General features: G+C 32.6%; 1 protein-coding gene across 1 annotated transcript in view; it reads left to right on the forward strand.

Annotated features, from left to right (window-relative positions):
* amon (prohormone processing protease amontillado) overlaps positions 1 to 23,345 on the forward strand; it is a 57,530-nt gene that overhangs the window by 23,274 nt on the left and 10,911 nt on the right. The window contains exon 2 of the mRNA XM_036371831.2: positions 22,131 to 22,238. Coding sequence (XP_036227724.2) covers positions 22,131 to 22,238 — 108 coding nt within the window. The remainder of the gene's footprint in view (positions 1 to 22,130; positions 22,239 to 23,345) is intronic.

Below are 23,345 nucleotides of genomic sequence, written 5' to 3' on the forward strand. Positions count from 1 at the left end.
TATAAACAAACTCTTGGTGCTTAAAGGAAATTTTGAGAGTTTGTCGAGTTTTTTACAATTATGATAATAATACGAGTATAAAAATGTAAAATATGTTTGCGTTCTCAAGCGTGTACAGTCAATTATAGGCAACAGGTTCTGACTAAGAAATCTCGGTATTTTTTTACTTACTCTATATAGAGTGATATGTGACCTAATCCAATAATTACTTCGTAGTAGCAAATGCCGCGCAACTTTATGAGAAAATATCGGAAACCGAAACCAAATAGTTCATTGCTATGATTTGTTCGCGAAGAACGTATTTCGTTCGAATGTCGACAAATCTGCAACAATTTTTTTGTTTGAGTCCTCGAAATTGAAAAAGCTCTTCATATTGGATATTTTTTTGTGAATATACAATATACTATCATTTATATGTGTATATCTAATTCACATTAAATTTTTACTGATTGTATAGCAAATGGGCCGACCGGATTGAAGTGATTAATGAAAAGGACACTTGATTGGCAAACTGTATGTCTTTATCTTTGAGAATTGTATGTACGACTATACACCACTCAATATGCTATCGATGTTTCATTAATCCCTTAAACGTCTGTTTGTCTATGTGCGTGTGTGTTATGGCGGCTGTGTTAAGGAAAAAACCGTACATTTTTTAAAAAACACTTAAACATGCGTCTGCTTATAAAGTTAAAAATAAATAAATTATCCACAATATGTTTGGTATGAATGCTCGTCTTTGAGTACAATCGAACTGCTGGTGCGATGCGACGTTTTACGTATTGACAGGTTGAGCTGTTAAATTATTCACAACACAAGTTGGCGAAGGCTGGCAATTTGCATTTCTCATTATTTGCCTTTAACGCTGGTTGCTCGGTTAGTATAAAGTATATATAATATATTTGCGAATATATATGTAAGAATATCTGTATGTATGTATGCGTGCGCTTTTGTGTTCGGTCAACTGGAACAAATTAAATTTTTACAAATTAGATACTGTATGTAAAAATGTCATTTTTAGTTGTAAACAAAGCCAAAAATGTAAAAAGAATCGTAACTTTAAATATTTATGACTTGAATTCTTAAGAAACATATGCAAAACGACGAGGCAAAAGCGATACAATATAAAAAAAAAGCAACAAAACTTCAAGAAAACCGAGACTGCATCCCTGTGGGTGAAGTTTCAAGCTTTGCATTATTCAGTGACTTACTATATAGCATAGTAGGAGATAATATAAAATATTTTTGCGGTGCGCTTTAACTCCTTTTAAATATTTATGCGGTAAGTTCTTTGCACCTTTATTGAAAAAGAAACATTTTATAGGAATCTGAAAGATTAGTGTGTTCTCAAAAATATATTTTTTTGAAAAATAAGCTCGATTGTGTAAATTTGTATGCTTACTTTTTATAAACTATATAAACATACACATACAAGTATATGCTTGAATTTCTATAGTTTCTTAGTGTGGGGGTATCTTTGCGATTATGATACAATTTTTTTCAATGAGAGATAAAATTATAGGAAATCGATATTTGCTTGTTAGAAAATTTAAAAATTAGTTCAAAAGTGGTAAAAATTAACTAAATTATTATTTTTTGATTTTTTTTGCAAAAATTTCGAATATTTTTGTTCCTAATATAAAATTAAACTAGGTATTTCGAACTATTACTTTGGTATGATTATACAAAAATGATTAAACTTTGTTGGAGATATGTATCAATTTTTGAACAAAAACAACAAAACTCATTTGGTATATGGTGTCAAAGTCGGCACAAAGATATCAAAAGACCACTTGCAAATGGCTTTTTTTCTGACTGGATTTTATACAAATACATACATACATACATACATTTTAAAGCCATCATTGCAACTTCAGTATATCTACAAAAAATTTCTACTACAAATATTTATTTTTCACACCTTTTCATTAGTATAAGCAGCCGTTGTATCAACAAATAGTTTTACATAAACCTGCAAATCGACATAACTACATAAATTGACTATTGTTTTTAGGTCAACGTAAGCCATATACCATTAGATACACGCTCACAAACATATACAGTACGAAAAATAAAAATTAAAAATAAATTTAAAAATAAATGTTGAAATTCTTTGTTATTTAGAACAAATAAATTTCGTGTCAGTTTGGCGCCTTCACGCTTAACATTCGCGCTTCTCACCAATACCGAATAATTACTAACGGTGAATACAATGTGAACACTTAATGAATGTAGGTGTATAATATGTAGAGTGGCATTGACACGCTGGCATTTGAGCGTGAACTCAACTGAAAGTGATGTGTGCGCCCACTGACACCAATGAAGCCGCGTGGTGCACAAGCTGAAAGTGAATTTACCGTTGCTTATATATGGGCGTTTTAAAAATATATTTCAATGCATTCAAATGTGAATCCGTGTCTATTTTCTATGATTGTAAACATTTTTAAAACGCGTCGACAAATTAGCTTATTTTGCTGCAATTGCAAACTTCAAATTGGCACAGTTCTTGAAAATATGTACGAGTTCACTGTTTTTTCTACAGATTACATACCCACACACCTTGAACGCATTCAAATGGAAGATGTGTGTGTAGAGAAAAAAAATGTTGAAGGTGGACGCTTGAAAATTTTTATTTTTGGATCAGTGTTATTCAAAGAGGTAATAACTGCATAAAAGCTTATATGAGCTTAGAGCAATATTTTATTGAAAAATATAATTTTAAGATTTTTTTTTAATTTTCGAAATGAATCCTTTAATAAAAAATGCTATGTTTTCGAAAACTTACGAAATTGTTTTCAAACATTTTAAGGTACAATGAAACTTCATTTAAGCGCATAGAGTCTGCCTGATTGCTCAATAAGGTATATAAATCCGTTTGCTGACCTAAAGATAAATAAGATTTAAAATAATTTTCTTCAAGCCATATTAAATAATTATTTAATTGCTTCACTTTTATAAACTGAATGCAGCAAATTAGTTAACACTTATTGCTTAATATATGTGGTATATACATGTATGTGTGTGTGCATGACGCATAATTAATATGCTACCATAATTCGATCCTAAATTACCTATTAATCAATGCAATAACTGTTATTATTGCTAATCTGCTATTTACCTGTAGTTATCGCTAGTTATTTATGCGCCACTCACAAATGAAATAATCAAGTAAACAACTCAGTGTGTTGCCATATTTACAAGTGTTGTCAGCTGTAATTATTGCGCAGCAGAAGTTATTAAGGTAGCACGATTATATTGATGAATGCCTTCTGATAGAATGAAGATAAGGTAAGCGAATTTGATTTAAGAAATTAAAATTAGCGTGACAGACTAAAAAAAGGTGATTTTCGGGAATTAAAAACGAAATTTACAGTATAAATTGTTTTGAAATTTTAATAATTTAAACATATTTTAAGGATACACTGAAAAATTTTTGAAGAAAAATATGTATTTAATATTGATGGAGTTACACGCGATCGCTAATCGTCCCAAAAAAGGTCCTCCACTGCTGCAGTGATTCCAGCTCCTCTATGGATGCAACTTAATAAAAAAATTATTCAATGAACTTGGGCCGAGCCAAATAACACTACTTAACAAATCTGAAGGAAAAATTTGCGACTGATAAGGTCTGTGAGGGTGTTTGAGGTGTCCTGAATACGAATTTGAATTCAAAAATTTGCCAGCTATTTTTGTCATTTTAGTAAATGGTGGTCGAAATTTTTACTAACATTTTCGGTTTGAGCAACCCAAAATCAGCAAATTCACAGTCGCAAAATGACTGTAAACTAGTGTAATCAAAAATTGACAAAATGCGCATGTTTATATAAAAAAAAGAAGTTGATTATTAACCAATTTTTTGTCTGTCAAAACTCGATTTTGGCTCAGTTAAAAAAACCTGGTAGGTCATTGTATAGAGAATAATAACTATAAATAGAACATGCAGAAAATTTTTGATAGTGATCGGATCATTTGCCTCCGAGTAATTACATTAGCAAATTCTAAAAATGCTGTTTCGAGAAGAACGCGCTTAAAAATAAACTAATGGTGCTGATTGAACTGAGCGGTTACACTTTAGCAGGCTCTAATTCAAAAACTATTTAAAATATCGAAATATGAAACAAAATAAATTTTTTCTTAATTTCACACTAGGTGTGCCTCTTCAGAAGGTTTAGTGAAAACGTGAGCTATAATCCGAGTTATTCTTGGATACTTCCAGTAATGAAAATATTGCACTTTTCGACTTTTTTAATAACGCTCGTGCGAGTGTAGACTCTTTAGATTACTTACAATACTTTCGTAATAAAGACTACCGGTGCGTATGAGTAACAAAATTGGAAGTTATTCCACTAACCAGAAAATTCAATTCAACGATTTTTTTAGCTATCACACTGTTTATATAACTTGTATATTTATACTATGCTTAATTTCATTTAAAGTCCACTAAAAACAATGTAAAAAGTTTTGAACGAAAATCTCCTGAATTCTATAGAAAATCAAATTTGTCTTTAATTAATATTAGTAATCGAAAAATATAGTAAAGATTAACTTTGTAAAATTGTTTGTAATCTCAGCTCGCTTGTATTATTGAGATCGTCGTTTATTTTGTTGGAATCCGAAGATTCAATTTGATGGCTTTTTTGAAGTTCAGCAATACAATAAGTTTTATCAAATCGAGATTGTTCTGCACTTCTCCTCATTATCTGAATAAAACAAAATTTTTCTGTAATTATTATTATTCATGGATACCCATATTAATACATTGATTAATTTTGTTGAATATTTAAATCGAATAACTTACTAACCGCTGAAAGATATGCTTTAAAAAAAAACTAATTTAGCGACAAAAAGAATTATGAGCGACGGTGCGTATGAGTAACCTAACGGCAAAATCTAATATATAAAGTTAAATACACACTGATTTTAAAGCATTTTAAATATGAAAGTGACAATTTCGAAACACTATTATTGAAATACTAAAATGTAGTCGTGGCATAATTTAAGCTTTGCTTTGAAAAAACTTGTTAAGCATCCACACATTTTGGTTATAATATACTTATTATATAAACTAATTTTTAGAAAAAACATAGCACTACGAAAGTATTTTTAATATTTTCATACAATAATAAAATGAGAAACAGGAGCCTGATTCCGCTGATTTATTGCACTAGCTTGCTGGCAGAGTTCGTTACAAAATACATATACTTCTACACTCTTGTAATCAAGAGCGATGTAGAGAGAGAGCGAAAAAGACAAGGATACAGTGCGAAGGTGTAATGATGAATGAGTGATTACCTGAATGTTGACGAATGCAACCTAAGTGCGATGGCTGTCCACTAAAATCGACGCTTGAATTTGTAGTGACGTCGATGCTAATGACGAGGGAAATATGAGCGGCACAAATGCTCGTTTATAAAGGCTTAACTACTCTCTGTTTTGCTACGTTCGATTTCTTTTACTTTTTTTGCCTGCGGACAGAATGACTTTGGTGCGTGATGCTCTTTTGCTGTCATTATCGAGTCTATATAGTGCGTGGTTGGCGGCATTCGATTATATACAATATTTTGCTTGTCACATAAGTTTGTCATTTATCTCAAGAGATGATTATATACGTCATACAAAAAGTGAATTCAAAGAAAAGAAAATGAATAGCGACTGGAAAATGGTTCTCACCAGCACAGTAGGTGGTTTAAGTGTTAGTCTTAAAGACATTAAAATATCCGGTGAGTCAACTAAATTGGTTCTGATGCCTTATCATACAATGCATATAAAGAATTATTTTTGAATATTTAAGAGATAATTCAATGCCATATTTTCAATAACAAACAAGCAAAATTTTTGTACTGTCTAACACAGGTTAAATTTGAATATTTTATAGCTTTAGAAAGAGCTAAACTTGTTAAGTGGGTATTCTAGTGTAGAGATCAGAATTTCGGTTTTTTTTGGTTATTAGTAAAAAAAGCAATTTATATTTGACTATAAGTTTTTCAAGTTTATTCATGTATCAAAAGTACAAACAGTTGTGCTTCCTGGAATGTTTACGTTTGAAGAATATTGTGATATCAAATTTAGCAAGAATAATAAGAACCTCCGGTGCGTATGAGTAACCAAACGACAAATGCTAACATAAATTTCAATTTAGAGTATATTGTTTATATACATCTCAAAAAAAAGGACGAGTCTTCTTCGTAACGACTTCTACACGTATTAAAAGCTAGAAATTTTCAATATTTAATCAAAATTTCGAGAAAATCGAGGGACTAGAACTTGATATATCGTGATGAGCGCACCAAAAAAGTAGTTTCGAGAAAAACGTGTTTAAAGTTTTAACACTAAACCCGCCGAGTTGCCATGCCACTTAAACGACAATAACTTTAAAAATAATCATAAATTTTCAAAAATCACTCACACAAATCACAGGAGAATAGTTTTAAATATCTAAACTATCAAATATGACAAAAATTTTCGATTTTTTAAAATTTCTCGACTAGAATACCCTTTTAAGCCAAAGGCTTATGGGGATATGCTTACTAAACACACATACACAAGCTCAGGCTATAACATTCAATTGTGTCTCAAAGTTGCAGTCGTCAACGGTTGGGTAAATAGTAAAGCTATTTGATACCGTTAAAGCCAGTTTATCGCATCAAAATGAAGTGTAGACGTGCTAATAAAAATATTAGTTTATCCCTTTGGATGCCGAAATAATAATGGCAAGGACTTTATTAGCAACAACATTGACTTCAACGCATAGTATTTAAGCATACATACATAGATAATTCTGTGTATGCGTGTGTATTTGTTTACGCAATGAGATAAAACTTTGTGCGGACTTTTGTTATTGTTATTGCTTTCCATCATAGCTTGGTTTCGCTCAGAATAATTCTAACATTACTCTTTATAAACGCAACATATGGAATGATATGACGAAAGCGTCAAAGCGTGAAAGCACACATAGCGGCAGCAGTGCGCTCGCCCGCATGACGGTCGGTAGGTGCAACGGAGTGAATGAAAATGCGGGTATTGTGCATCTACGCATGTGTGTGTGTGTGAATTCGCGAGGACATTTCGCACAAAATAAAAGCAGCACACCCACACACACATAGTGACACAAGCATTTGGACCGACGCAAGTTGTTTGGAATCGGCCACGCTTCGGATGGATGGCGGCCGCAATTATTGCCACATATACAGAGACGCACGTAGGAGTAACTAAATATATTCATACACTTACGCATATATATATATTATATATATGAATATGTGTATATTTATATATATCTAACTATATGTTTATATGTGTCTGTGCCTAGTTTACGGCGCTTTTAATGAAACATATTGTGCCATTGTTTTCTTGGCAATCACACACACATATATACATACATATACACGCAATTAGTGAGCGCTTAATATGTGTGTGTCAAGGGAATGCGCACGCGTTCTCGACATTAGCAAAATAAAAATCTGAACACATTTATATTTTAGTTTTGTGGTGAAAATATTTAGTCTACAACAACAATACACATACTACTGTCTCAGTCTGTACGTTTATTAAAAATAATAATGTTTTTTCGGCAACACGCAGTGAAAGTGGCCACTAATTATCTCCTAAGGGCTCACGAAATGCCCTTGTTGACCAGTGTATCATATGACTTACAATTACGTTAGTTGCTATATACTTTATGGGTGTGTAAGTTGACCGCCGTCATTAGCCCTAGGTTGCGAGATAATTTTGGTTAAACAAAAAATAAAACATGTTTTTATATATTCTTTAAACTTTCTCTGACCTAAACTAGTAGTATATATACTATATCTCAGAATCCACACATATATTTTTTATAACCTGAGCAGGGTATTTTAAGTTTGAAACGAGATTTATAACATCCAGAAGGAAACGTCGGAGACTCTATAAAAAGATATATAGAAATTATCAGCATCACGAGCTGAGTCGAGTTAGCCATGTCCGTCTATAGTCTCTCAGTTTCAGAGATACCGATCTGAAATTTTGCACACGTCCGATTCTTCCTTGGAAACTGCCATACGAACGGATTTTATTCGACAAGATATCAATAAATTTGGCATGGATTATAACTCAAGGCAGCGCCACGATCCCCGAAGAAATTTATATGTATTTCAGTACAAATCTTTATTATCGCCTTCAAAATAGACACCTGAGTCAATACAACCATGCCAACGCTTAATCCAATTTTCTATACACTTGCCATAAGCCTCGGCTGGGATGGCTTTAATGTCTTCTGACACTCAGGTGCTTGTGTGCGTAATAAAGTAGACTCCCCAAAACACTGCAACATTTTTAACGATTATGTAGCCGTGATTCCATTGGTGTCGTAAACAAACAGCTGCCAAACACACACTAATCGACTAATTGGGACCAAACTTTTTACGAACATAAGAAAGGTTGTAGTGAAAAATAAAATCAAAAAGCCTTTATCGATGCGGCTTGAGCGGAAAGTTTTTTCGAGACAATTGTATACAGAGGGTATCATCTTATGGTTGATAAACGTTTTGATACCAAAACTGCATTTAGTATGGATATACAACTTCTTCTTTTGACTAATTTTCTAGTCCTTATAAACTTACTGATTCATTTACGTGTATTGATGTGTTCTTTAATATAATAAAAAAATATGAAATTTCACGAAATCACGAACAACCATTAGATAAACGTATTCATGAAGCGTGAAAACATTAAATAATTAACTTCTTGATGACATGCCTGTACATGAAAGCCACATGTTGCTCTTTGGAATGAACATTTCAATAAATAATTTATAGCGTTAAAAATACTCAGCCTTCTGTTAGTATTCTTGGTTTGACAAGCACTAATGGTCAACGTACTAAAACCAGACAGAAGGCGGTGCATTGCCACGGCGATAACCATTCATCATTCTGTCATTGCTGAATAACCAGCCACACTTGTATCTAAGTTTCTTGTCTCTTACGCCCAAACTGCCATTAGCAAGAGTAGGCTGTTTGCCACTCAAATACTTATGCCTGCTTTTGAGAAAGTTGTTAGTCGCAGTATGTCTTGAATAAGGTAGAACTGCTCTCTTTAGTGACCAAACTAGTTTCAGATTTTGTAATCATTGCAATTAACTAGAAATGGAAAAAAAATTCTTTACCAAGTTAATTTCGCTGATATTGAACTTCGAAACAGTTATTCTATTTCGTTAGAGAACTGTGAACAATTATTTTCATATAATGTTGGGTCCACTAATAGCCTCAAAAGTAAGTGGTTTTGAGTTTAGTTGTGATGCGTATCGTAAATCTATGGTATGCTGTTATTCATTTAGACACTCTCGATAATTTCAGCGTGCGGTTCGTTGCTGTTTCCATTTGTTTCAAGTTTAGGTGTTTGGGTAAAATGTACTTGCTGCGTTGGTGTTGTTGACGTTTCACCAAAAATAGCCGCAGCTGCTTATCAGCTGTCAACTTTAATGTTATTGTTCAGTCACTTAGTCTATTCCCTCAACCGACTTCACTGTCAACTGCTAATGATTCTATGCCGCCACTGCTTGACAATCACTTCTATCTTTTGGTTTACTTTATGATGCATTGGATTTGTGCACTTACTTTTAATGAGAGTGAGTGTGGTCATTTGGTGAGATTGCACAAAGGAAGATGAGTAATAACGTTAAGTATAATTTAATTAATTCGCTTCCAAAAATATCTCAATAATATTGTGGTCTCTGTAAATTTGATTAAGTGGTCTACAAAGGTGTATTTTGACTTTCTTGCTATTTAAAAGCGTCTTTTCCCAATGCTTTTCTGCCTAAACGGTAACGGTTATGAGGAATCCATATTATGAAAGCAGAAAAGCTAAAATATTTACATATAATTTAAAAAGTTTTAAAATTTCAGTATTTTTTTCTTCTATGTTATTTTTGTGTCAAAATGGGTTGCTATTTTCTTTAGATTATTGTGTCACTCACATATTAATATTCATATTTATATATATATGAATGTTACGCGTAACTAAATATGTTTTGTGTCTATTTTGGACACTTCATTCTTATTTTCAATTCTTGTAACCTTTTTGGTCCGTTTTTGGCCATACCAAGTGCTTCCTTTTGTCCCTTAATTAAAAAGTCCGTAAACCGTCTTTTCACATTTTGGGTTTCCGAAACGATTTATGACCTTTTTCCTGATTAAATATATTTAAACGGTTACGAAATCACAAAATTGATTGGGCCGAAAAGCTCCATTCATTTATACAAGCATTTTGGAAATATTGCCTTTTTATGTGAGCTAAAAATATTTAAAAGAAGCCGACTAAATTTGTAAGGCATGTGCTGAAGCATTAACCAAAATTAATTTGTTTCTTTTACTCTTATTATCAAAAGTTTTTTTTACGGTTTTTAAATATTTAAAAATAAATACGCCATAAGATCTAAACACTTATTCAAATAGAGATGTGCAATCGTATAAACTTGTCTTAAGAGACACATTCAATTTATTCATTAAAAAAGTGAATGATCATGTGATGAAATACTGTACAGATAGCAGTAGAAAGATAGCATTGATTCTCAACACATGAATGTTCTTGATTTAATCAACATCAAGAAGACTTAGTAGAACTTATTTTAATTATTGAGAAAAGACTTAATTTTGATCGATCAGATTTGAATGACAGCTATATGCTATAGTGATCCGAACAATTTTTTCGGAGTTTCTGCAGTGGTGTTGGATAGTAAACCATGCAAAATACCAGGCTTTCATTTTTATCAATTAATTTTTATGGCTGCTTTATCCTATAGTAGTCCGATATCGGCGAATCTCGATTCTAACAAATGAGAAGCTTCATGAAAAGAAAATGACATGTTCAAAATTTCAAATCGATATATCAAAAACTGAGTATATACACACAAGTGGACAGACAGATATGGCTGAATGGACTCAGCTCGTCACGCTGATCAATTATTATATTATATATAAGTTAAATTATGTTGTAAGAAAATTATTCAAGTGCATAACTCAAATTCCACAAAATTTTTTAACGAAATGTTCGCAATAATGGATAACATACAATGTAGGCTCGCATTTGGTATTCTGAGTTTTAAATTTTGCACATGGTGCTGAGCTTCAATATATTTTAGCAAAGACACATACCTAAAATGCTTAAAACTAGATTTCAGATTATAATGTGAGTAAATCTGAAAAAGTATAGCTACGAAATTTGCGACTTTCATAAAACTTATTGCGTAACACAACAAATGCTCACATTTCGTTTGTACATACTGCATTTATTTCTAAGATTACCAGCGGGCATAAATTTTAACGATGTATTTTCAAAAAAATAAATTTCATGATGCTCCGGTTTGTTTTCTGTATCCATATTATTGCATAAGCGATTACATACATAATATATACATACATATATTGTATACCAGCAAAAGGAATAAGAACAAGTCAAATGTCAAGAGGTTACGTGTTTCTCTCAAATTTTGTCTTGACGCAGCAATGCAGATGTGATTTTTGGTATCTTTTAATGCTTTGTCACTTGATTCGACAACAGCTGTTGACTTTCACTCGTTTATTTGTATGTGGGCGAGTATGTCTATTGAAATCGTATTTTCAATGGAAATTCTCATGCGCAGTTAAAGAAGATAATGATGGACATTTTTTATTGGGAGTATGTTATATCTATATAATACATTATTCTGTACGATTATGTAAACGTGTATATGTCTATACTTCTATGTATATTAATGTAGTAAGTAAAAAAAACTTTAGATAATAAATAATACCTTTCTAAAATTTAATGTAAAAAGATTAAGATGAGTTCGAGGAATATTGATTCGAGTATTTTTAGTGTTAAAATATAAATTCAGGATATTCATTATGTAGATTTTGTTTTGAAATCAGATTTTGGTTGAAAGAAAATTAGTTTTACAAATTTTTCAGACGTCCATCAATTTTAATTGTTTATTTGCACCTTTTGGCATTTTTGTTATTGTAAATAACATCAAAATCGTTCCTAAAATGGGTAATGGGAATTTAAGAAATCAAATGATTTGTAGTATACCTTCGTATATCTATATGATAGTGTCTATGTATTATGCAAAACCCTCGAGTATAAACTATATTGGATATATGTATTTAAATTTCATTCCCCTATACAATAAAGTTTAATTTAAGGATACAATATACTCGTACATATATACTTTTATAAATATGTACATATATTTATGTATGATACATTGGTTGTTATATATTTCTCTATGTCCAACTAATTATTTAAATTCTTTTTAAGATTTATTACTTTCTACATGGCGCATATTCACAATATACATACCTATGTATATGTGTGTTAGGGTATCCGTTATTTCACAAGTTGGTGTTTTTTATGCTAACGCCTCCTGAAATTTCAGTTGTCGACTCAGAAAAAATGATCCTATGAAACGAGCATATTTGCAATGCGTTAATCATGTTACTTTTCGCATATTCATACATATCATGCTTTTTTTTGCTTTATGTCATTAAGCAAATAAACCTACAACTTTGAAAAACGAATATTCTATTAAAAGAATTTTCACTCTACAAAAACGGTCTTGTTAGCTTTTTCCATAAAAATTTTCGTGAAAAGTTATGCATCATATATTGAGCTTTCCCGCAGTACACCATGTCGTATGAGCAACAGATAATTTATAATGCACTTGTATGAATGCTAGACCAGGGCTGGAACCTTTTAAAATTGTAAAAAAAAAATAATCGTATGATCAAGCCCATTGTAAAAGAAAGAGAATATATCAACCTGTTTCTTCGTAGTAGCTGATAATAAGAAGGTTTGAATCGTTTAGTGGGGCCTTTTTTGGATTTTCTGCGAAAAGTTACCATAGTAATATATACCTATATTTTTTATACCACCAGATAGTAGGGATTCCAGCGAAGTAAAAACTTACCGACTTTTTAAAAAACAAATATTTTGACGTGCTCCTTTCCTTCTCCGAGATTAAGTCAAAATACAAGGTTACAGTGGGTTGGGGACATAAAAAGTTAAGTTTTCCCTAAATGTCTAAGTATTTTTTATTATTTTATTACCTATGACTATGTAATTTAATTTCTTTCCATAGAACTTGCAGTTTTACCGGAAATCGAGAACCGGTTTTTGCCCTTAAAAACAAAATCACCGTAAATTATTTTTGCTTACAATTTTGATTTGTTTCTTAATCAACGAATTTCCTCCGTTTATTTTTATTTTGGGTTTACAAAATTATTATTATATGATGTGCAAATATAACTACGTATAACTTTTACAATAACTGAAACTTCCTGGGGCGCCAGCAAAAGAAAACTTATTTCCAGAAAGAACGGACACCTTAAGCACTTACATATTATATAATATCAGCATTTCAATTTTCTACGACGCTAACAATTGCATCAACTAAATATTTGTGAAAATCCAGAAATTAACTTATTAAATCCCTCTATGATATTCAAAACTAAAAAAAATTTGTTTTTTCTTTGAGAGTATACCTTTCTTCTTATTTCTCCGAACAACAACGTCATGAAGCTCATTAAGCCTGGCTAAAGTGAAAATTTAGCAATTATTATTGGAATTTGTCTGACTTTATTAACGCTTTATGCCGAGAAAGAAAGAGACATCTTTATATTTCGGTTATTCTCTCAAATTAACTTTTCTTTGAAAGGCTGGAGAAAAGAGTAAGTAACTTTTCACATAAGAAGTGATGAAAAAGTCACTTTGGATGCAACCATAATAGTGTGAGGTATTTGTACCCTCTACAAGGTATATTATGTTTGCCACGAAGTTTGTAATGATCGAAGATAATATATATATAAATGATCAGCGTGATGAGCAGAGTCTATTTAACCATGTTGGTCTGTCTGCATATACGCGATCTATACCTTCAGTTTCTGAGATATTGATCTGAAATTTCGATCACGTCATTTTCTCCTCTTCACGAAAATCCAAATCTAGTTAGTAAATTGTTTTACTTACTAATAAAATAAGTTCAAGACGGACTTAATTTTTCCGATACACCACATACTATAGTTTTATTTATGGTTTTATTCTATGTAATTCGCATTACTGTCATTTGAGAAAGTCCACTATTTAATTCAAATATAGATCTTACAGCTTTCTTATCTTTAGGCAACATAAAAGATGTCGCATCTTGTAAAGTTTTATTCAAACTGGTGATAAATTTATGAGTCGAGCATTTTTTGTCTCCACATTAATAATTTGTATTTGTATGTATTCTTCAGTATTAGTTTAAAGCTTCTATGATAAATGTTGAATTATCTGTGTCAATTAGTCTTACCGTATTCTAAGTAATCTGCAAATTACTGCTCAGCGCTATGACAAGACAAGATGTTGTTGGCATACTCCTACCACATCCTAACAATGTACTTGTATGGCATAATGGTGCCTTTTCATGGTTACAAAACATACAAATATTTAGTATATATGTAAACCGTTGACTCCTTGCTTTATATACTCTCCAACTGCTTTGTTTTCAGAGCGTATTTTAAATCGCTTCAAGTATATGTATACTTGTACATAGAAATACAGTGAAATTTGCATTGTAAAACGTTCGCCTTCGGTTTTGTACGCTCAGTCGAGAAGAATGGATTTAAATTACACTTGAACACACACGCTCATGATTATACTGCATGAAGCTTTTACAAGAGAACACCCACGAGCAAGACAAACTTTTTCCATAAGGGAGATACTTAAACGAGTATGTTTTTAGAAATAAACTAAAAATTTTAAGAAATTTCCAACTACTATTCATATTTTATATTTGTGTTATTGAAAGTGAAATTTAATTTGGCTTGGAGCCACCCTGTATCTGTGCAAATATTGGTAAGCACACACACATTTTAATCTCTTTGTTGATATGTATATATTTAGAGGTAAAAACGGTGTGTATGTGTGCAAGTTTTTTTTCACATTACTGCTGCATGAACGGGTCACCGTCAACCTGTTGGCCCCAAGGCGTCAAGTAATCGTCAAGCTGATTAAAGCGCCCCACACGAAGGACATTTTCTGCTGGTGGCATCATTCTATGGGAAATTTGTTTGGACAGCTTGTAGGCGTTTCTGCAACACTTTCGATCATTTGCTAATTTTATTCATAAGTTATGTAAATTTCGCATCGAAAGATATTCAGCTTTTTAAAGTTGTGGGTATAAGTTCCTAGAACCGAAAGTGAATCGAGAATAATGCCGACGTAAAAACTATTAAATCACACTGAAGTAATAAAGTGGTATAAACGATGGCTTATAAGGGGAGGAGGTCTTGGAATACATACATATACGTATAAATAGTGCATATACAAACACACATACATATATGTATGTACAAATATTATTTTTAAACATTGCTAATTATTGTTTTTAATAGCGCACACCTGAGCTATTTATAAAGCATAGCACTGAATGTAATTAGGTGCGGTGACAGCTGTGTCTGTGGAACGCGTGTTAACAAGTTTTTAATAAGCAGGAAATAAATATTAGCACTTGTAACTAAATTTAGATTTCAGACAAATTAAAAGCGTGGGAAATTGTTCGATGTTTCTGCAAAATGTTATCGCACACAAGCAAGGAAAGTCTGAGAACGAGTGCAACGAATATTACGTACTCTAAGAGTACTACTACAATTAAGAATTCAAGCACGCCAAATATTTTCATGCGTGAGAAAAACTAAGGCAAAAACAAAACCGATTCCATCTGTTTCTGACACTAAACATCTCTGGTCTAGAAAATATGTCCCTATAATTTCATTAACATATTTCACATATTGACCTTTATATTTATATCCTAAACAGGGTATGATAAGTTTGCAACGATGTTATTTAGACGCACAAGGAAAAGTCGGAGACCCTATAAAATATAAATATAAATAATCAGCTTTAGTCATGTCCGTTTCTCTGTTTGTATATACATGAACTAGTCCCTCAGTTTTTGAGATATTGATCTAAAACTTTACACATGTTCTTTTCTCTCTAAAAAGCTGATTTTTTTTATCGAAACCGCCTTTATTTGAATACTATAAGATATAACTTTTTTATTTAAGGAGATATTTTCACGAAATTTGGCATAGGTTATTGCTTAAAGCAATGGTGCAATTTCCGAAGAAATTGTTTAGAGCGGGTTGCTATAGCATATAGCTGCCATAAAAACTGAACGATCAAAATCTATTTCTCATATGGAAAACTTCTTTATTTGAAGAGATCTAAAGCAACGCTACGATATTTGAACAAATTTTTTTTAGATCGAACCACTATCGCTAATAACTGCCATATAATCTGAAGGATCAATTTGTGAAGGGTATTTTAGCTTCGGTGCAGCCGAAGTTTACGGTTTTTCTCCTTTATACCTTACTCAACCAAACTAACGAAAAACATTATTTTAGGTATAAGCGGGCTAGGCGACAAACTAACCCGATTTAGTGATGATAGTGATAAAAGATGAAGATATCTCGAACATTTTCCGATAATTTCGATATAAAGTATGTGATAGGTACTGATTACCTTATATTCAGTATATGCTGTCTTCCCATTCCGTCGAACCTTAGTTGAGAATTGCCGTATTTTAAAAGTGAAATTTGTGTGCTGTTTTGATCCGATATTTTCATTAATGCCTGATTTATCTAGTATAAGGTGAAATACTCGATGAAATTTAAAATGATGTCTTATGAGGAGTAGACGACGCTTTCGGCCGATTTAGGAAATTTTAGATATCAAAACTTTTACACAAGTTGACGTTTGCACCTGATAATTTTGATTTAAGTTTTATTTTTTTTTGTTTTGCAAACAACCGTTAGGTGAACAAAACTATTTTCTAGAGCAACAGATTGCGAGAGTAATGAAAATTATTCACGTGGTGACCCAATTGAACGTACCGAATAAGTGGATACTGAGGTAGTTATATATTCTCAGCTGCATGGATAATCACATGTATCACACTTAAAAACTATGTACTCACCCTTAAGATTTGGTACATCGATCAATCGAATGCAAAAGGTATCAACGATTAATTGTGATTTCGTGTTAAGGATTTTATCTTCCAATTAAAGATAACATAATTAAAGCAATGTATAAAGGCATGTTTTTTTACATGGGTACAAAAAAAGCTAGCCTAATAAATGGACGCGTAGTGCATTAGGCATATTATTAATGTGACAAAATAAGACTAGAGTTCGACGGAAATTAGCGAAATTGTAAGCGCGTGTTGCATTAATGAACACATTGCTGAAAATGGAGAAATCATATTTCAGGGAATAACTCGCTGAAAATTACAAATAATTGTAGTTATTAGGAGAAAAATTATTTTTCAATATTATTTTGTTGATTAGTTAAACATAAACATGATCAATATTTTATCCGTTCATTATTTATTCAATAGCATCCAAGGTTTATTGGCTTAATTTCTAATATTTGATTGCAAGGCAATACAATTATATGCACACACGGTAATAATTTACAGTTTTATGTACGTAAATATGATAAATTTAAAGCAACAACGATTTTTTACTTTTATTTCAATTCTAGTTTTTTCGCTTGCCTTAAGCAATGTACATAGTGCAGTGCAGCCGTACAAAGAAATAATATACAAAGTGACTCGGACTGACAAGAAAAACAACGTTTTCACGTATTTTAATATAAACCTTTAATATCGCCTTCAAAATAGACTCCTTTTGAGCTAATACAAGCATGATAACGCTTAATCCAATTTTCCATACACTTGTTATAAGTCTCGGCTGGATTATTGGGTACTTTATACGTCATCTTCAGCATCATTTTTGCTTTACCTCTTTATTCGGCGTCGTTTTTGCAAAAGATTAACCAAAGTGTGTTGAGTCGATTCATTAGAGTTGTTGTGATCCTCTGCAATCTCTCTGCTGCCAACATGACGGTACTGTTTCTTTAACTTTTTCATGAAGCAAGTTTTCGTTGACGTCACGACGTTCACTGAATACTTTGTGCTCCTCAAACACGTGTGTTGTGATAAAGTGTATTTCCTAAAACACTACTGCAATACTTTAAAGGATTCCGTGACCATGATTTCAGTGAAAATACAAAATTTCAAGCAATCTAACTTACTAGAACGATTACCGTTTATGTGAGCGCATGTAATAAAGGACTACATCTTTATTGGTCAGAGTTGGACAACAGATTTGGCACTAGAAAAATAGTCTGTGGTATATTGAATTGTATGTACTTAATAACTTTCTGAAAACACTCTGACAGATCATCGATCAAAATATTTTAGTGCGAGTTTCCAGTCCTTAAAAGTCCAGAAGTCGCTTAGAGGATTATGTTCAACCTCTTAGTCCTTTTATTGTTGAAAGGTTGCTTTATATTGTTTAGAACCAAACAAAAGACACATAATGCTGTTAGCAACTTAAGCAAAACATCAGCAATAAAATAAAACTGGATTGTTAGTAGCGAATAGACTCTTTAAAACTAAATTCTCCTAACTGTGTACTTTATAATCTGAGATAGTGAATGTGGCGACTAAATTTTAAGCGAAAATCGTTTGTGTACAAACAATTTGAAATTTAATTGGCTTTTTTAACAACTACTTAAAGTATGTCAGAAAGAAGAAACTTTCACAATTGACCGACACTATAAATCCAACATTTAAGAACGCACACATTCGGTTTAATTAACTTTGGTGCGTTGTTGAAATTCTCATTCGCCTGGCCGAGCGCCTCTGGTTCCTAATAAACCGCAACTGCGACGCGTTGCACACACTTGGCATAATTAATTTCCATTTCTTGCCGTTGCACGCCTCACCGACTCGTGATTATGGAAGTTTCGGTTGTAACTGCTGTCATTTGTCTTCACTAATACGCTGTTATGACTTGTCAAAAGAATTTTCCAACTAGAATCTCGTTGGATGACGGCACTTAGGGAGTGACTCAATAAAATGTCAATTGTGCTCTCATGTCATGATGTCCGTTATCTACGGTTCGCGTTTATGTCGAAGCAGTGAGTGAAAAGTTCAAGAGCAACATCTGCAAGTTTCTTAAATAAATAATGCAAATAATCCGTAAATTTAAATAATTCTAATTTATATTTTTGGCACATTCGTTAAAGAGCATTTGGTAGGCTAGTAGAGAAGGCAGTCGCAAAGGTCAGGCATGTTTGTCTTCTGAAAATTGTAATTGAAACTAAGTATATGGTAATGTATATATATAAAATATAATATATATAATATAATATATATATATAATATAATATATATATATAATATAATATATATATATAATATAATATATATATTTATGTATATATTCCTCATTGAATCAATGTGAGCAGAGATAAAAACGAAGCGTTTTGTTCAGTTAGAATCTTAGGGGATTTTGAATATAGCATATGTGTGTGTGTGTGCAGCTAAATCGCTCAGCTTAAGTTTCCGTTATGCTCCTGATGGTTAATTATGCGTTATGATATAGTATTTCCCACGAGATAGCTAGATGATTGAATTGCAGTTTGCCAACTTTTTATCGCTTGGGTGAGGTGTTGAATTACCACTGCTCCCTTGTATTGTTTGCCGCTTTGCGTGCGAAGCATAAAATTTTCGTTTTTGGGCGAAATAAGTTTATGTACTCGTATTTATGTATTGTAGCTCTGCGTCTAAGTATATAAGAGATATATATTTGTTGCCAATTTATTTTGTATTATGGCTTAAGTTTCGCTATTAATTATATAGACACGCTCGCGTGGACAGTTGTATATGTTATGCTATGTGTGTGTTAAGTAATTTGATAACAGACATATGTACATATATATAATCAGTGAGTGTATTAACCTCTATATACATAGTAATTTCCCGTCTGACATTATTTTAAAACAAGTAAGGAAGTTCTAAGTTCGGTTATAACCGAACATTTTATATCTCGCAACTTGCAAGGATCAAAGCCCGGAAAATTACTTTACCGCTTGTCACCCGATCCATTTTCACACTGTCGATAGAAGTGCTAAAAATATTTATTCTCCGTGAATTTTGTTATTGTAGCTTTAGCGGCTTAGAAGATATGAACATTAAACTTATTAAGGGGCGTAACCACGGTCACCCCGATTTAAACTCGTCTCTTTATCCTGATCATTTATATATACATTACCCTATATCTAACTCGATTAGTTTTAGGTGATACAAACAACCGTTAGGTGACGAAAACTATTATACTCTGTAGCACATGTTGCGAGAGTATAATTAGAGCACTCGGTTCCCCGTCCAAAGAATGCACAAAATTTTGAGATTTTGATTTGGAAAATTAAAAATATCTATTTTTTCAATTAGAATATCATTCAGCTCGACGTACTTTCCACATGGGTGAGCAATACCTGTTTGTAAGTGATTTTGATAAATTTCGAGATTCAAAGGATGTAAAGAAAACTTTGAATAGTACAAAATACGTATACTAATGTTTTCCATCAAATCATTATCAAGCTGTTCTCCGGATTTACATATTTGTTTAAAAATTTTTAACTGTACAATTAAAAAAACCAGTGCGAGGAATAAGAAGATATCTTAATTATTTCTTTATCTTAATTACATGTAATTATACATTGCTCTTGTCAATCTTTTCCTCTCTCTTTGGCAGATATTGCAAATCTAGAACTCAAAGAGAGTTTACTAAACTTACTTCGAAATTTAATTTGTGGCAGAAGACTTGGCATAGGGTGGCCCAAACGCTACATTTCTGTTCTCTGACAACATCTGCTTGTCAAATTGTAATCCATGATAAGATATTCAAGAGATGAAGCATGGCTTCCAATGTCTGCCTCATCAAGTAATCAAAATAAATAATTATATACGTAGATAGATTAGGGTGGTTCTTAAAATAAATTCAACTATTTTAAAATCGACGTTGGAGCATCGAATATAACATCACACTAAAATGTAAGAATCACCCTTATGTAAATGTGCATATAATACTAATTTCGCGCATAAAACATTTAAGTTCCACAACTCCCTGCAGTTTCTCGGCATTAAGGCACACACGTGTTGTATTCCAAAATGCATAACACGATATTATTGGTGTATTCGACGTCGTCGCCGTTGATATTGTCATAATTGCCACTGCCAGCAATAATATTTTCTTGTCTACTCAATTAAATTAAGAGTACAACTTGTTAAGTTCGTTATTTGTTTCTACGTTTTCGTTGCTTACTTGACGCGAACTCAATCATAATAAGTCTTATTACATTATATTACCGTTCGGCGTTGGTGCTGCGCGAAATCAGCTTTTTCCAGGACATGTTCGCATAAGACCACACATACAATACATGCGCACATATGTACTTATTCAGGTCTGTGGAGCATGAAATTAGTTTTGTTCGTGTTGATTATATTTATGTTTCAAACAATAAGGAATTCTGTCTGGAACTTCACATCGAGTTTTATTATTTGCTTGAAACTTTAGTTTGAAACTTACAAAAATTCAGGAATCGGAGAATTTTCAATTGTAACAAGTCGCACAGGCAATGAGGAATTCAGTTGAGAATCAACTCGGAAAAAATAGTCTCAATAAATATGTACATACGTTAATATGGCAAAAATAAAAGAATTTTTCTCATACTAACGATGAAATCTTGAGCGTCGAATCATAAAAAAACGCATTTTAGCTTTCAAAAATCCGTCTTAAACTCTTGAAAATAAAGTTCCGAGTAAATATATTAATAGCTTAAGCGTATAACATAGGTATGAGACGATATAGGCAAATTAGACATGGAAATACTTCTTTCGTTGCAACTTTCAAACGCACGGTCATTGCAAGGTGTTCAAGCTAAAAGCTTTCGAGACCTCGCGCGGCCAATCTCTAATATATTAGACTCGCAGGTTGAAGTTATAAGCTTTTTTCAAAAGGCTTAGAAATTTTTGGGATATTGATAGCTTCGCAGCATGTTAACTCCAAAATGTGAAAGTAATAGAGACATCGGGTAATCCTTATATAAGAAACTAAGCCAATCACTGGTAGCACACACCACTCGAGGGCTTCGTAGTAGTAGAGTTATCCTGTCGCCACTGCTGTACTATCTTAATTTTGTGGGACTGAGAGCTATTATATCCTCCAACCCATTGAAATGTATTTTTTATAATTTAATATTCATGGCATCTTTTCTAATGTTAATTGCAGTTAGTTGGAGGAAACGGAAACGAGTATCACTTCAAGCACAGGACATTGCCACACGCGCGCACAAGACGAAGTATCACACACACGCGACTCTTGAAGAGCCATCCATTGGTGAGTAAAAGTTGTTAAACTATTTGTATGTATTAAAAGAAATTTTTGGCATATAATGATATAAACTTCATAAATAGTGCGAGGGTGTAAGGTATATTCGCATTAAGTTTACTCGCAAGACTTTAGAGTCTAAATACAGTTGTTGTTGGAGTGAACTTCCAAGAAACATGTGGTTGTCAAGTTGATAGTTCAGATGCAAATTCGCTGACGGGACCGAGTATGAATGTTATTTTTTTATACTCTAAAACTTAATGCGAATTCATGCTTGAAGCTTTTTCTTAAATGTCACGGCTCAAAAACGTGGATTTAGTTGGCATTTGCCTCTGATCTCCAAGTAGGATCTAAACTTTGGGGGATATGCAGATAGTCGACTTGTATATGTCCACATGTACTACTATTGCATATTTCAGCTGATTTCAATATACCTGCATATTAATCAAATTTCATTGAACCACAGGCAATGAAATGACGGTTGAATTGGATAATACAATTCGAATACAAGGAAATTGCATTCAGTAACAGTACATTGAAGTGAGGGCTTGCCCACACGTAGACAGCCAGTTGTACGAAAAACGAGAAAGGCAACGCAAATGCGAATGTAAATACAGATTGCTAGTCGATTAATTCTGCGGTAGTTATACGCCCATACAACCAGCAATCATGCATCAATCGGTGAACCATCGCAGACGTAGGATTTGCATGCTTCCGGCATGCTTTGCGTGTGGGTGTACAAATGCTCAAAAGGCTTACGGCGAGCGTATTATTTCTATTTTAGCAAGAGTCAACTTGTAGTTGTGCATTGTGGTTTTTGTGCGAAGCGCCATTCGTGAACACGGAGAGAATTGAAGTCAAAAGTTTTGGTTTACTCACATATTGATTGTTATATATTTGAAATCGATATTGGTGCCAATTTGGCTTAAGCGGTAATGATTACTAGTCGGTGCAATAAGCGCAGATGTCATAGATAAGACTCTAACGCTTAAACCGAGATTTGCGTGTTTAAATGCATGAGTAAAAATGTAACACTTTTATTGGACAGCGTTGAGACTTGAGAGGGAGTTTGTTTGGTGAAATCAGTGTCGCTTACATATGTATATACCATATATA

The sequence above is a fragment of the Bactrocera oleae genome, chromosome 2 (assembly GCF_042242935.1).
Source record: "Bactrocera oleae isolate idBacOlea1 chromosome 2, idBacOlea1, whole genome shotgun sequence".
NCBI lineage: Eukaryota > Metazoa > Arthropoda > Insecta > Diptera > Tephritidae > Bactrocera > Bactrocera oleae.